We start from the raw sequence: 15795 nt of genomic DNA on the forward strand, positions 1-15795 counted from the left end.
TTCAGCTTTACCATCATATGTTCTAGCTCCTTCATTATTGTAGAATACATATGACCTTTGGAGCATATGTTGTTCCTTGATCAGCCTTTATGCAAGTATGAATCATTCTGTTTATGACTAGACTTAAGGAATTCCTGCAAAACAAATTAGTTTGCTTTTGGTACCCAAGTGTTTTTGGGTCCTTCATGGTTAGTAAATTGTGTAGTTGGAGATGCATGTAAGTGTTTGGGTCTCCAAACATATTTAGATCTTACATGATTTCTAGCATAATTGCACATAAATGCTTTATGTCCAGAATTACCACAGTAATGACATGTAATATGAGAATAAGAGTGTTCACCTGCAGTTTCCTTATTAGTCGACTTGAACCTTACCTGAGTTGACTTGGTTGAAATAGGGCATCTACTAGTGGATCCCTTTTCAGTCAACTGGTAGTTCTTAAGGAGATGAGTCGACTTCCATTGATCAAAGTGGTGACTAGAAGATTTGTGCAAAGTATTCATTTGCTTGTGCAATTCAGAATTTTCTTCTTGAAGTAAGTCATATTTAGTCTGACATTCCTTAAGTCGAATATCCAAGTCTTTCTTTTCTCGTTGAACTTTCTTGAATGCACCAAGAATTCTTTGCAAATCTTTCAAAGCCTAGATCTAGAGTTTCCTGTAAATCATCACAATTATTACAAGTTATGATAGGAGTATGACATACCTCGTCGGTTTCTTCCTCGTCACTCGAAGAAGAGGTTCTGTAATTTTTGTCGGTTTGTTTTCCTTCCAGGAAGCACATGAGCGCCATTTCTCCGTGATTACTCTTTTTATCAGATTCATCCTCGTCGCTCCAAGTTGAAGTTCTAGAATTCTTCTTCTTGTTGTTGTTAGGACACTTTGATTTAATATGTCCAAGTTTACCACATTCATAGCAGTGTATGTTCTCTCTTTGTTGGACCTCTTGATTCTGGATGGATTGAGCTTTCTGCTTCTTTCTTCTTTTCCTTTTGACGTTGTTGGATGTCTTATCCAAGTTTTCTTGATATTCCTTATTTTTTACAGTGCCCTCTTGGATAGCTTTCAATCTGTCCCATATTGCTTTAGCAGTTTTACAAGCGGATATTTTCTCATATTCTTCTTCACTAAGAGCACAATAGAATAGGTACATTGCTCTAGCATTTGTTTCCATAATATCCAAATATTCTTTTGTGTAGTCAAACATAGATGTCTCTTTTTCAATCTTCTTTCCATCACTATTATTTGGAATAGGTCGTGGCCCATTCTGAATAACTAGCCAGGCTCTATAATCTGTCGATTGAACATAGATCTTCATTCTGACCTTCCACTGATTGTAGTATAAACTATTGAAGTAGGGTGGACTGCTTGTTGAGAGTCCCTCTTGAAATATGGCTTCAGTAATTTGATGCCCTGCCATGGATCTTTCCTCGCTTGCTGTTAAGCAAAAAAAAAAAGTGAGATGAGGCTCTGATACCAATTGAAAGTACAAGAAGGGGGGGGGGGGGGGTGAATTGTAAGCCTGTTAAGAAATCTAGTCGACTAATGTTTGGTGCCAGTCGACTGATAGCAAGACAGCCTGCACAAAATTATCAGTCCTTCGATTTGCACAAGTATAAACCACAATAAATAGTAAGGGTGCAGAATATAATATGAGAGCAATAAAATAAATGACACCAGGAATTTTTATACTGGTTCGGAACCAATGTGGTATCCTAATCCAGTCCCCTTGGGTTGCAAGGAGGTTATCTCTTTAAGCTCTTTGTAGTTTGAGTTGCGTGCAGCCTTGTGGTTTTCCTTGTTCACCACCAACGTTTACAAGGTTGGTTTTCACTCGCTCACCAACAACGAACAAGGTTTGGTTTTGACACGCTCACCAACAACGTACAAAGTTGGTTTTTCACTCGCTCACCAACAACGACTCTTTGATTTTCACTCGCTCACCAAATAAACGAACAATGACACAACCTCTCAATACAAAGCCTCACCAACTATACTATATCTCTCCTCTCTTTTTTGTTTACACAGTAAGTCACTCAGGATTACAATGCTTATGAAAAATAGAGCAAAGAACTTGAGAAGGTTGAGACGAAAGTATAAGTGGTTGCGTATTCATTTTCTTGTTCTCCTTGTTCTTTTTATAGTCTTCAAGAATTAATTGGCTGTTGCATGAATCGTGGACTTAGATATCTGGTTGACCTCTTTGAATCTGGACTGTCTTTGAATAAGGCAGTGCCAGCTGGTTGCTTTCTGCTTCCTGTAGGTCTTGAAATATATCTTCTTTCCTTGAATGAAGATTTTTTGGCTATTGAATTTCCTTGTATAATCTCTTTCTTCCTTGAATGTTGTACCATCAATAAATGATCACTTTTCTCACTTTTCCTATTGCAGAGAGCTTTTGAATAATTTTAAGGAATTGCCCTTCATATTGATTTCCTTTCCATTCGTAGAATGTTGACAATTATGCTCCTTGATTCCTTAATGGTAGTAAATAATAGTATCATTTATTCAACCAATAAAAGCTATCCTTTTGATCTGCTTCCTTTCAAAGATCTTGGTAAATAATTTCCCTCCACAATAATACTTGTAGTAACGTAGCAAATAATATCAACCATATCCTTCATAAGATTTGCTACGGTAATAAATATCTTTCTTCCAGAATGACTAATATTCTTTCCATCTTTGAGCTCTTCTTTTGGCTTGTACAAATATGAGATCTTATTAAAACAACCCAAGAGAATTTCAAGATCCTCTTCATTTCACCTCGGATCTTGATTTATATTAATTTGAATGTAGTCACACTCATCTTCTACAATTTGAGTTTTGATCACTTGAATGTGGAAACTTTTGTGCACTTGAGACTTCTGGCATATCTTGATACTCCATCATTTTTGGACCTTCCTTAAGTAACAAAAATATCTTCTTCCCTTTTGTAGAATATTTTCCTTTCATAAGATTGTAGTAAATATTCTTTCCATGATTCTACTAAATTGATTTGGGCAAATCTTTTTCTTCCATATCTTCTCCCATAATTCCATCTCGTAATATCTTCTTCTCCTTATTTTGTTTAGATCTTCACCAAATCTTTCTTCATCAAATAAACCTGTACCAAAAATAAATTCACCACAAGTAAATGTTCTTTTATTAAATAATTATGTTGGTTTATTATCATCAAAATTAGTAGGTGAAACCTTGGACCTAACAATCTCCCCCGTTTTGATGATGGCAAACCATTGCGTACAAAACTTTCAATTTTAATAAAAGACTGAATAAAAGATGATAAGAAGGATGTGGACTTCCCTGAATTAGTGAACTCCCCCTAAACGTATGTTCTTTGATTCTTGGAGCACGACATGAAATGAAAGGCTCCCCCTCAGTTCATGCTTTCTCCCTTTTCCTTATGTATTTCCTGTATGAAAATACTAACATGGCAAATGTTTTGTACAGGAACTTCTCCCCCTTTTGGCATCATTAAAAGGGTGAATTACAAAATACTAACATAATAGATCTAGCTAATATAGTGATCAATACAAGTCAATTGAGAACCATAATCCATAAGTATTCAAGGATCATGTAAAAAGAATACCTTTAAATATTCAATTTGATAAGAGGGAATTTCTCTCTAGTTTGAGAAAAATAACTATTAGAGATATATCAAAAGAGTTGCTAACCACATAAAGCATACTAACCAAATGGTGAAAACATTTTGAGTCAATCGAGAGTGTTTGTAAGTACCAATCGAAGAAATCACACATGTTAGCTTAAGGACAATCAATCCAAAAACAATTGAGGGAAGTTTTCATAATGTAAAATAGTGGGAAAATATTTTGAGCCAATTTTAAGAGTATGTTACACGAAAAGAACTATAAATAGACCATCATGTACTTCCGAACTCACAAATAATAGAAGCATATGAGTTAAAGAGAAAAATGAATCCTTCTCACCAGAAAAGGATATAAAATTATCCACCATATAGTAAGTGAAACCTTGGACCTAACACATGTCCCGATTCTCAATATCATTTCCTCATTTAATTTCAACTCCCTCGTATATAGACGGCCATGAGCTACGTGACTAATAGATTATGAATTTCAAAGGATACTTATTGAAATTACTTGTAACAACACCATTAATCTATCTTAGCTTGAGAATAGTATGCTCTAACTCACACGGGCGAGTATTAAAATAAATACACATAGGATTTCCAGCATCCTTTTGGCTCCATAATCAAAAACATCTTATCTCAATTATCATCTTATCCAATCACTCAAGAAACAGCCACATCAACTGATCATATATTTACACTCTTCAACTCCATAACACACAAATTACTCACCTTGAAATCAACATTTTTGTAACAAAAAAAAAATGTCAAGAATGTCAGAGAAGGACCTCAACACTACGAGGAGGAGAGTGGCATTAGTTGCAAACCATCTCTTGCCTGTTCCTTCAGCTCAAAATGTTGTTTCTTTAATTGGGTCTTCAAATTGCAGCTCTAATTCCATGAATGATAATTACCATAAAATTCATGGTGAAGTCTCCAATCATGAACCTGTTTGGAGACTCATTCCTTCTGATGAATCTGGCAAGGATTTTACTGATATCATTTATGAGAAAGCTGTTGGTGAACCTATTGCTAAGGTTTTTTCCTTATAATTTTTACTTTTGTTTAGTGGATAATGTTTATTGATTGGTGAGCACACTTTTGCAATGGTACATACAGAAAATTGGATAATATGCTTCAATAATGTGAATATGAAATATTCTTAGATCATTTAAGGTGGGAAAGTTAGTAAACTAAAGCTATTTAGCTGAATTGAGTACTCCCTCTATCCCAATTTGTGTGACTTAAGCTTGAATCCATACAAAGTTTGAGAAAGAAAGGAAGACTTTTGAAACTTGTGATCCTTAAACATTTCATAATAATTGACTATAATAGTTTCACATTAATGGTAAAATAGGAGATTTGAGTTAAATTGTTTGCAAATTTAGAAAGCTATCATTCTTTTTAGGACGAATTAAAAAATGCATGTTGTCACAAAAAGGTCTAGTGTATTTACTCAACGCTTGAGTTTAGTCTAGTGCATTGGGGTTCATGTGATGTGGCCAATCTTAACTTGCCTATAACAAGAACTTCAACTATTAAAGGACACATTTTTAACATGGTAAGTGCAGGTTTTAAGACTTTGCAGAGGCTAAATGGTAGATGATACTGTATTTCTCTGCAGTTTTATGTAAAGCATCTTGCATTAGCTGACCCCTTAACAAGTTTCTGATAAACTTGCCATGGAATAGAGAAGGAAAAATCACATATTATAATCATTATCAGCAACCTTAGGTTCTTAGTTTTCACTGCATCTCTGTTTTACTATTAGCAACAACTAGAGGTAGCCTGAAGAGATAATGTAAGAAGCTGCAGCTTTAGCTTTAACTAATATCGTTTTTGTTCCTCTCGTAGATAACAATCAATAGACCAGATAAAAGAAATGCTTTTCGACCACACACCATCAAGGAGCTTATTCGTGCATTTAATGATGCCAGGGATGATGGTTCAGTGGGAGTCATCATCCTCACAGGAAAGGTAAGTTTCCTATAGAAATATCATATCATGAACGAACTGAAGGAGTCATGGAATTCAATGTATGTGAAATGATTTCAATTTGAAATGTGAAGGAAGAGAACTTTAGGCCAGTTATCAATTTTTCGTACTAGCAAATATATACATCCAGCCACCATGTGTTAATACTTGATGAAGGAAATGAATAACTGAATTTTAATGCACGGTCTTCGTTGTGTATTTACACCGAACCAGCTTGTAGTTATGCTTCTGGTTGTTCTGTTCCGTTCAAGAGTATCTCAATTGTAGGAGTGTTACAGTAGTTGATGGAATTTGTTGTTGACTAGAACTGAGCCCTGATGGTTTTTGCTTCTTAGCTTTGCATCTGGCCTAACTTCTCTTTTGATTTGTTTCGTTTTCCTTCTGTTTGAATCATCTACTGGTAGGTAATCCTTTAGTGAAGAGTTTGTCTAGGTGTGAAATCAAGTTTGAATTGTTGTATGGTTTATTTCATTGGAAAAAAAAAAAAAAAAAAAACAGAACCTTCTTCTACCCTATGAAATCACTTTCTAGATATCTTTGTATAGTGAGTTAACTTCAGTAGATTGTATCATTTGGCTGTGCCACATGCATTGTTCTCAAGATGAGTTGATGCAGGGTACAAAGGCATTTTGTAGTGGTGGTGATCAGGCATTGAGAAGTAAAGATGGGTATGCTGATTTTGAAAGTTTTGGTCGCCTCAATGTTTTAGATTTACAGGTACAGATCGGTCATGTTCATTTAAGTCATTTCAAACAATTGTTGTCTTAAGATAGGCAGTTCGTTTTACAGCTATTAACACAAATAAAAAGAAACTGATGTTAGCCTTTTGATGTGTCTATTTCTTAGCCTCAGTTGATGTGCTTTTTAAATTTACCTTACTTTTCTTCTTCTTTTCTACATAGGTGCAAATTCGCCGTCTTCCAAAACCAGTAATCGCAATGGTAAGTTCTCTTTCTTCCTTCTGTTGAGTGCACTAAATCCGTTTCCTGTATATCACGTAACTCAATTATCTTTGGAATATCTTTTTTGCTTTTTGTGCAACTAAGGTTGCAGGTTATGCTGTTGGGGGCGGACACATTTTGCATATGGTTTGCGATCTAACAATTGCAGCAGACAATGCTATATTCGGTCAGACAGGTCCAAAGGTGCTTTTATCAGTGACATCTTTTTACATGTGTACGTGAGAATGCATATATTAGTAATAAGTCAGTAAATGAGCATGTATTTAAGCACTAGTAGAGCATGTATTCAAGTACTGTTGGAATAAAGCGATGTTCTATGTTGAACGAATATCCCAGCTTATTTACACAGTCTACTATTGTTCTTATTCGGTAGCCTTCTTGACTTTTATTGTTCCCTACTTTGCACAAATAGTCTACATAAAGTTAAATTTGATGCCATAAAAGGATTCTCGAAATCTGATTCTTTTGCAAATTGCAGGTTGGAAGTTTTGATGCTGGTTATGGAAGTTCAATTATGTCCCGTTTGGTGAGCATCTTAGAACTTGGTTTTTCCTTTTTTGCTTTTGCTTACGTTTTCATTAAGATAAAATTTGTAGATAACAGATTGGTCTCTCTTTTCATGTTAATGAACTTCTTGATCAAGTATTCATGTAAAAACAAGAAAAGTGCATATGATTTATAATTAAGGTAATCTCCAATTATATTGGTTTTAATCTTTTGCTGACTGAACAGATTGGGCCGAAAAAAGCACGTGAAATGTGGTTTTTGACAAGGTTTTACACAGCCTCTGAAGCAGAGGAAATGGGACTTGTGAATACTGTTGTTCCAGTGAGTATACCGGCTGACTCCACTTCCTTAAACATAAGAGCTACCGTTAGTGTAACAACCATAGAAAAGCAAGAGGAAAATTAATCAAAATTAGCATTCCAATTTCCGATACTTTCTGGTTTAGCAGAATTTCATAATTGTACTCCTCGCAACAAATCTGTAGGCCGCCTTAAGATTAGAGAAAGGTTTTAATCCCTGTTATAGGAAATGACTTGTAGTTTTCTCTTATTTTCTTTTATAGTTAGATAAGTTGGAGCCAGAAACAATAAAGTGGTGCAGAGAGATCTTAAGAAATAGTCCTACAGCAATACGGGTGCTAAAATCGGCTCTCAATGCAGTTGATGATGGACATGCTGGACTTCAGGTATATTTCACTTTCCCCTTATATTTCAAAATGTTCTCATATTAGATCTAGAAAACAAGCTCAGATTTTTATCGACTTTTCATTTTCCTTAGGGCATTCTTCTCTCTTCATTGTATAAAACAAAGCACAGAACATAAATCTTGATAATAAGTGTTTAATTCTGAACATCAAATATGTCCCTAAAATGGCAAATACTTATGATACACATTTTCTTTCTTTAAAATTCTCTCAGGGCCTTGCGGGAGATGCCACTCTTCTATTTTATGGAACTGAAGAAGGCAACGAAGGCAAGAATGCATACAACGAACGTAGACGACCAGATTTTTCTAAGTTTCCCCGGCTGCCTTGAGTTCCACTGTTGTTGTTGTTGTAATCAGTTATTGCATTCCTTATAATGGTGTACTAATTATACCATAATAATAAAATTTCCTTTAATGGGTCCAAATGGAATAACGGGTCCAAATGGAGCGGCAATATGGTATTGAAGATTCATATAACAAACCTCAACTTGCTCGGGATTGAGGTGTAGTTGTCCAATCGAAATGCTGACTTGTTTGGAGACTCGCGCAGTTTGTGACTGACTAATGTATTTTGGACCTGCCGTTTGTGTCCAAATAGACGACAATACCTACAAGATTGAGACTACTACCAAAATAAGGCAGTGGATCATCAACTAGATGGATCTCGGGTCTCTTACCTTCTTTTATTATAGCAAAAATAACATGATAATCGTTCAAAACTTAATGTTGTAACTGTAACAACCTTTTTGTCCAACTGTGATTCAAGGTGAGGAGTTGAAAAGTTTGTAATTCTCCATAGAAGCTTCGGATGGTTGAGAATGAAAGCTGTTCCACTTGTCTGTGGCGGACCCAGGATTTAAGGTTCGTGGGTGTCTCATTTTTATGTTATCATTAACCAAATTGGTAAAATGCTGAGGAAGGGTTCAAACACAAGTCCTAGCCACACAAACCTTTATGGTTCCGGCCTGGAAACTAAAGCACCCAACTATGTTATTGGTTTCCAAGGTGTTTTTTTAATATTTATACCCAAATTTCATATATATCTTGTATAACTATACCTAATCTACGTCGAGTTTAATGGGTGTTAGAGCACCACCAAAATGTACATAGGTCCGCCCCTGCCACTTGTCAATGCTGGCTGAAAACACAATGCAAATTTTGGTTGTTTTTTTTTGTTTTTGGAATTTTGTATTCACTCACTGAATTAATCTGGATTCGTGTCGTGTAAGACTCATTTAAGGAGAAGCTCTACCTACCAGAAATTTCTCCATTCTCAGAGTTCAAACCTAAAACTTCTGGTTAAAGATGGAGGATCACACAACCCTTGGTTGTTTGTATAACTTTCTTTTGGCTTAAGGTGAGGTGCTTCTTTATTTTATTTTATTTTAATCCTAATTTTGTACACAAAAAGAATTATTATTAATAACATAAATAATAATATACAAATTATGTCGATTGATTCAAAACCTTTGTAGCAAAGGAAGCTGACTGAGGCTTCATTGAAATTTTCTTTCCTTGTTTCCATTTGCTTAATAACATAGGTCCAAAAATACCCCTGAACTATTGAAAAAGGCTCATAAATACCCTCCTTCCACCTTTTGGTCTAAAAATACCCTTTCATCCACCTTTTAGGTCTAAAAATACCCTTAAGGTTTGTTTTTGGCTCAAATATACCCCTCAAACTAACAAGTTAAAATTAACTCTTTTAAAAAGCCAAATGGCAATTTGTAATTGGTCAATAATAAAATTTCGTAATTTAAAAAAAAAATCCAAATTTTAAAAAAAAAAATTGCCAATAATAAATTTCCAGTAATTTAAAATTCCAGATTTAAAAAAAAAAAATTGCCAATAATAAAATTCCGTAATTTACATATTTTTTTTAAAAAAAATTGTGTGGAAACTTAAAAATTAAAAACTAAAAAAATTAAAAATATGAACGAAACTGTTTTTTTTTTTTTTTTTGCATTTCGTGAATAAAAAAACGAAATAGGAAATTATAATTTTTTTTGCATTTCGTGTATTAAAAAACGAAATAGGATAAAAAAAATTATTTTCGTTCATATAAAAACGAAATTGGAAAATTGGACAAAATATATTTTCCAATTTTGTTTTTATATGAACAAAATTAATTTTTTTATCCTATTTCATTTTTCAATACACGAAATGCAAAAAAAAATTACAATTTCCTATTTCGTTTTTTTATTCACGAAATGCAAAAAAAAAACATATTTCGTTGATTAATTCACAAAATGCAAAAAAAAAAATCAGTTTTGTTCATATTTTTTAATTTTTAAATTAAATAATATATGTGTCCAATCACAAAATGTCATTTGGCTTTTTAAAAGAGTTAACTTTAACTTTGTTAGTTTGAGGGGTATATTTGAGCCAAAAACAAACCTTAAGGGTATTTTTAGACCAAAAGGTGGAAGGAGGGTATTTATGAGCCTTTTTCAATAGTTCAAGGGTATTTTTGGACCTTTTCCGTTATTAATAACATAAATAATAATATACAAATTATGTCGATTGATTCAAAACCTTTGTAGCAAAGGAAGCTGACTAAGGCTTCATTGAAATTTTCCTTCCTTGTTTCCATTTGCTTAATAACATAGGTTTCTTTTCAAACAAAAGTATATACTAATACTTTATTAGTTAAGCTCAACCTCGCAAATTCCATGAAAAGAAATCCACCCTCTATTTAGTAAATTGCAAAGTAAACGAACTACACAAATAAAGGATCTATATGGTTTTAATGCTCGAACAAAACAAGCCAATAATTAAGAGTTTAGATTGTTTTAAGATTTATTCGATTAAGTCATTTAAAAGTTAGTCACTGTAAGTGTCTATAAAGTCATTTAAAGGTTAGTTACGGTAAGTGTCTATACTAAGAAGTATCATTAGTAACATAAAAAGACAATTGCAACGTATCAACATCGATCAAATTCTAACAAATATCATACGTTTAATTTTTTAAAAGATCACGCACGTAGTCCCTTCAGGACATTCAGATAAAAAAGATTACGGACGTATAATTTTACGAGACGGAATTGCTGCAATGTATAAGTCTTAACGAAAAAGGCTGAGAAGGAATCAAGCTTCTAAAATTAGTTTATTTTAAAAAATATTTTTTTTAAAAATGTTTTTTAAAAAGGTACTTTTGGTGAAAAATAGTTTCTGTTTGGCCAATTAACTTAAGAAAACACTTTTGAGTAGCAATTGGTGTTTGACCAAACTTTTAAAAAGTGTTTCTAAGTGTATTTTTCTCAAAAGTGCTTTTGGGCAAAAGCTATATTTTTAGCTTCTGAAAAACTGTCTGTACTACTCTCCATAAGTACTTATTTTCTCTCAAAAGCTTAATCAAACACCTCACTTTTTTAAAATAAGCACTTTTGAGTAAAAATAAGCTTGGTCAAACAGGCTATAACTCAAACTGTTTCTCATGTAAAAATGTGTTACACCGTAGCAAATAAAATCAAAACTAAGCCTAAAAAACGTACTCCCTCGTCCTTATTAATTTTATTGTTTTTCAAGAGTTAATTTTGCTAATTTTTTTAAACTAAATTGAATTAGATCAACTCCATATTTTAAAATTTAAATTTAAATATTCAAAATTTATTAAAAAACAAAGAACTGCAATTTTATCATGTTAATACGGTGAAAGAGACATTTTGAATCTTGAAAGATAAAAAGTGTCATATAGATATCCGAGTTGTCCATATTATTATAAATATCCGTCTCAAAATATTTGTTAATTTACAAAATCAAAAAAGAATTAATTAAGTTTTTTTTTTTTACTTTGTCCTTAACACTAATTATTTTTTAAAGTAACCAATATCGATTAGAATGCAATTAAATGGAGAGATGAGGGTAATGTAGTAAAAATATATTTTTATTCATGAGTTGGTGTAAAGGGGAAAGTGGACAAGTAATAGGGATGAAATATTAATTAGATTAAGAATACCTTGCTTAGCGTAACTTAAATAAAGAATTAAACGTGGCAGTATGTGATTGCAGTTGCCAACATACATGAAACAGACTGACGGTGGAAAACGCACCCACCAGCCACACCATTAGAAATGAATGGCATTCTCGTCATTTCACAAAACCCCAAATACCCATTTTCGTAACATTAAAAAGGCGTGCATCAAATTTCCTTGACATAATATATTTCAGCGTTAATACTCTCATTTAGATCCCTCCTTTATAAGCTCTTTTTCAGGTAAATCTTCATATTTCATCAACCTTACATTCATATTTTCGACAATTTCGCTGTTGAAATCGGTTTGAGTTTGTTACTGGTTGATTCTAGGCTAGGATGTGTTTGATTACTGTTAAATTCTAGGAAACTTTGCTACATTGACGGTGCGCGGTGTGTTTTTCCATATTAGATTTATAGGTTTGTAGCTGCTTTTGTTTCATTTTTGCTGTGATCTGAAGATTGAGTCATTCTATTGTGTGAAAATCGTTTTGTATGGGTTTGAGAATGTTTCCGATTGATTTTATGCCAGAATGTGTTCAATGTCATTTTTTGCTATATTTGTTCTGATTATCTCAGATTTAGCACTTAATTTGTATTCTTTTACCTGCGAGTCATTCTAATGCTTCGATCTCTGGGAAAATTGTAATGTATAGTGGTTTGTATCATGAATTTTTCAAGTTTAGCTTTTAAAATGTGGATTTTGCTCGTCAATATGATCCTTTTGCTTCGTCATTCAGATCCATATATAGAATGCAATTTGGTATGAATCAGCTTATGGATCTGAATTTTAAAGGCAACCATGGCTGATTTAATTGTGTGATAATGTGGTAGGGATCATCAACAAGGAAGCGAAAATGGGGTTGACATTCACCAAGCTCTTCAGTCGGCTTTTTGCCAAGAAAGAAATGCGCATTCTAATGGTTGGTCTCGATGCAGCTGGTAAGACCACCATATTGTACAAGTTGAAGCTCGGAGAGATCGTCACTACTATTCCTACCATTGGTATGTAACATCACCGCATACACCAGCAACCATAATGATCTCTGCATTTAAAACTTTGGTTGTAAGGCTTGAACATGCCTTTTGCCTGTTCCCCATATGCACTTGTTAGGCATAGCATTAACTTTATTACTTTAAGTTGGTCTCTATTTGTGTATGTTATTAGGTATGTTGCATGATGTGTATCATTAGTGCCAAACCTTATTATGAGGATCGACTTATGTTGTGCAGCCTTTGTTTTATTGGTAAACCACATCTACCCGTACCCCCAATCCCGCTCTCTTTGCGTCAATAGTGGCTTGTCCCCACTTTCTTGTGGTGACTCGAACCCCCCCAAACTGCAAGGCTGGCGGTGGAGGGAGCTTTCCACTTGAACTGCCCTGTCTTGTCACTTCTATGTGCAACTTATCACTCAAAAGATTAACCTACTTGTTATTTTGATAAATAAAGAATATGAATGGTGTTAGGAAATATTATAAATCCTTCTTCCTGGTGTCATTTGCTGCAAATAATTGGCTGGTTATAACCTATCCCTCCCATTGTCTGCCTCTGTGCTTTGGTTCTTTACGGTAAGTAGCCTTAGCAAAGTGGTGCTCTTAAACTTCTCAATGTTTATCAGTGACAGTTTGTCATGCAGACTCATAATGCTCTGTATGATAAAATATATGATATTAAATTAGTAGCTAATGGTATCTGTTATATCACTGTATTTTCTTGGTGACTATTGAAAACATAACTTGTTCCAAGAGATACTTGTCAGCTTATAGAAAATGTGCACTCATGCAAATAATACCTTACTGCTTCAATATGCTATTGGTAATAATCGACAATTTTCAGGTTTCAATGTGGAGACTGTTGAGTACAAGAACATCAGCTTCACTGTTTGGGATGTCGGGGGTCAAGACAAGGTATACTCTCCTTTTTTTTATCTCTTTCTAAAGACTGTAAGTTCTGCATCTGTTTGGCCCTTGTATATACTATTTGCTGAAAGTAAGTCTTACCACTTCTTCCCTCGGTAACATCTTTTTTGTTGTTTCCTGGTAGCTTTATTCCTTCACACATAATGAAGCTTTTGAACAATTTCTAACTTCTTATGTTTTTCACTTTTGGCAGATCCGACCATTGTGGAGGCACTACTTCCAGAACACTCAGGGTCTCATTTTTGTGGTTGATAGCAATGATAGAGACCGTGTCGTAGAAGCAAGAGATGAATTGCATAGGATGTTGAATGAGGTAATGATCCTTGTCTACACTGTGTGCAGGGTTATTATTTTTTCCAGAAGGTAAACATCTGGCATTATGACTTTTGAGCTGTATAGCTTGAATTAATGTGCTTATTTGAGTTCAAGTAAAGATGATTGATTGTATATGTACTTGGATCCTCTTTGACAAAATTCTCCGTGAATATCATTTGTTGGCCAACAAATAACGGACTATTAATATAAATAACTGCCTAACATTAGCAGAGGAAAATTTATTGATTTTGATCTAAATTAAAAGAAGGTTAAACGCCAAGGTAGGGTTGCTCAAGTGATAGAGCCCCTCACTCCAACCATAACAACCATTGTGAGAAAGTGGGAAACCACTATCGATTCCCCCACCCCCCCTGCACCCCCAAGGAGGGGGTGAAGCCCGTGAAGGTGGGGTAAAAAATGCTAAATAGTTATTGACAATATCAGATTGTGTCTGATCCAGTTCAATTCTCCAAGTTCAAATGAACCAAAGGAGCTGTTCTAGTGATTTGGCATTGTTATTGTTTGAACGGTTCACTGCTCAATATTCCTCGAGCTGTTTGTCTTTTCTTCCATTATTACTTTTTAGGTTTTTGTTGTTGGTGAAATGAATGATAATCCAGTCTTTTCTTTTTCCGTATAAGAACACAGACAAAATAGGCCAGGGGCAGTAGGGAAGGTAGCAATCTATGAGAAAATCACCTACTTTGCTACTTACAGCTCATACGTACCATTATTATCTATGTGATTTTGTAGCCTTAGCTACTTCTCATTATTTTTTGGATGGCAATTGCAAGATAAACTTGGGGATCTCATTTTTTCAGTTAAAGTTCCTTGAGTGACCTGTGACTGTATTTTGTCATTTATTGTCTGTCGCAGGATGAACTTCGGGATGCTGTGCTTCTAGTTTTTGCTAACAAACAAGATCTTCCTAATGCGATGAATGCTGCTGAAATAACTGACAAGCTTGGACTGCACTCCCTCAGGCAGCGCCACTGGTAAGCATTTTGCTAGTGCTTGTGAATGCTTTGCTTACTTTTGAAGACCTCACTGCTTTACTTACTCTCGAGGACTTTCTAAATTGGGTCTTTGCTGTATCAGGTACATCCAGAGCACTTGTGCAACTTCTGGAGAGGGGCTTTACGAGGGACTTGATTGGCTTTCTAACAATATTGCTAACAAGGTAGTTATATAATTTATCAAAACTGTTGGAATATGTGCTGCGTTGACTTTTGGGTGGGGTAAGGGGGTTCATAAGTTGTGTCTGATTGTTTTCTCACCTCTTTTTACAGGCCTAAAAGTGATGCAGATTTGTTATTGCGGGTTGATCCTGGATGCAGGCGGGTTTTTATCTAGTTATTTTTTCTTCTCAAGTCGGTGTGGTTATGAATATCTTCTTGAAAGCATTTTGTGTCTTCATAGGACCTTTTTTTTTGTAATGGTTGTGTAATACAATGGTCGAATATATGTAATTGCTGTTTGATTAGGTATATTGTCATAAATTTGTAAACAAAGACTAGCTTTCATAGTGCGTTGCATTTGTTAATGGTTAAAGCCTTGCAGTCCCCTTTTCTTTTTGTTTGAGTTCCTGTTTGCATTTTCTCTCCGTGTTGAGCGTAGTTTATGTGGGATCCTGATAGAAGATGGTGATTTGATTCTGCAATGTGAACTGACAATTAGGAGAAACAGGTATAACATTAGTACGTACGCCAAGTTGAAGGGCTCGACTCTTCTTTGTAGCACCCAAGCAGAATGAGGATTTCGAATATAAAGTTCTGTGAGATGATCTAATCCTGGATGTGAAGGTTCCTCTAAT

General features: G+C 34.5%; 2 protein-coding genes across 3 annotated transcripts; both read left to right on the top strand.

Annotated features, from left to right (window-relative positions):
- The first annotated feature begins 4143 nt into the window (after positions 1-4143).
- LOC132641095 (1,4-dihydroxy-2-naphthoyl-CoA synthase, peroxisomal) lies at positions 4144-8197 on the top strand. Its single transcript, XM_060357977.1, has 9 exons — positions 4144-4640; positions 5458-5580; positions 6214-6315; positions 6501-6539; positions 6645-6743; positions 7039-7086; positions 7293-7388; positions 7630-7752; positions 7985-8197. The coding sequence occupies exons 1-9, from the start codon at positions 4368-4370 to the stop codon at positions 8099-8101; spliced, it is 1020 nt and encodes a 339-aa protein (XP_060213960.1). The 5' UTR covers positions 4144-4367; the 3' UTR covers positions 8102-8197.
- A 3634-nt stretch (positions 8198-11831) lies between these two features.
- LOC132641096 (ADP-ribosylation factor 2) lies at positions 11832-15533 on the top strand. Of its 2 annotated transcripts, none has more exons than XM_060357979.1 (7): positions 11832-11988; positions 12580-12750; positions 13585-13655; positions 13861-13980; positions 14859-14977; positions 15081-15162; positions 15272-15533. In XM_060357979.1, exons 2-7 carry the CDS (start codon positions 12603-12605, stop codon positions 15275-15277), a joined length of 546 nt encoding a protein of 181 aa, XP_060213962.1. In that variant the 5' UTR covers positions 11832-11988; positions 12580-12602; the 3' UTR covers positions 15278-15533. The 2 variants fall into 2 exon arrangements, with proteins under 2 accessions (XP_060213962.1, XP_060213963.1); XM_060357980.1 differs by lacking the exon at positions 11832-11988 and adding an exon at positions 12013-12165.
- The last annotated feature ends 262 nt before the right edge of the window (positions 15534-15795 follow it).

Source organism: Lycium barbarum, chromosome 5, assembly GCF_019175385.1.
Source record: "Lycium barbarum isolate Lr01 chromosome 5, ASM1917538v2, whole genome shotgun sequence".
NCBI lineage: Eukaryota > Viridiplantae > Streptophyta > Magnoliopsida > Solanales > Solanaceae > Lycium > Lycium barbarum.

Bases quoted from the DNA above. Each gene is read 5' to 3' on its own strand.
- LOC132641095 (XM_060357977.1), top strand. From the start codon at position 4,368: ATGTCAAGAATGTCAGAGAAGGACCTCAACACTACGAGGAGGAGAGTG. The intron at 5,581-6,213 runs GTAAGTTTCCTA...GAGTTGATGCAG, and splicing joins TCATCATCCTCACAGGAAAG to GGTACAAAGGCATTTTGTAG. The intron at 7,753-7,984 runs GTATATTTCACT...AAATTCTCTCAG, and splicing joins ATGGACATGCTGGACTTCAG to GGCCTTGCGGGAGATGCCAC.
- LOC132641096 (XM_060357979.1), top strand. From the start codon at position 12,603: ATGGGGTTGACATTCACCAAGCTCTTCAGTCGGCTTTTTGCCAAGAAA. The intron at 12,751-13,584 runs GTATGTAACATC...GACAATTTTCAG, and splicing joins CACTACTATTCCTACCATTG to GTTTCAATGTGGAGACTGTT. The intron at 13,656-13,860 runs GTATACTCTCCT...CACTTTTGGCAG, and splicing joins ATGTCGGGGGTCAAGACAAG to ATCCGACCATTGTGGAGGCA.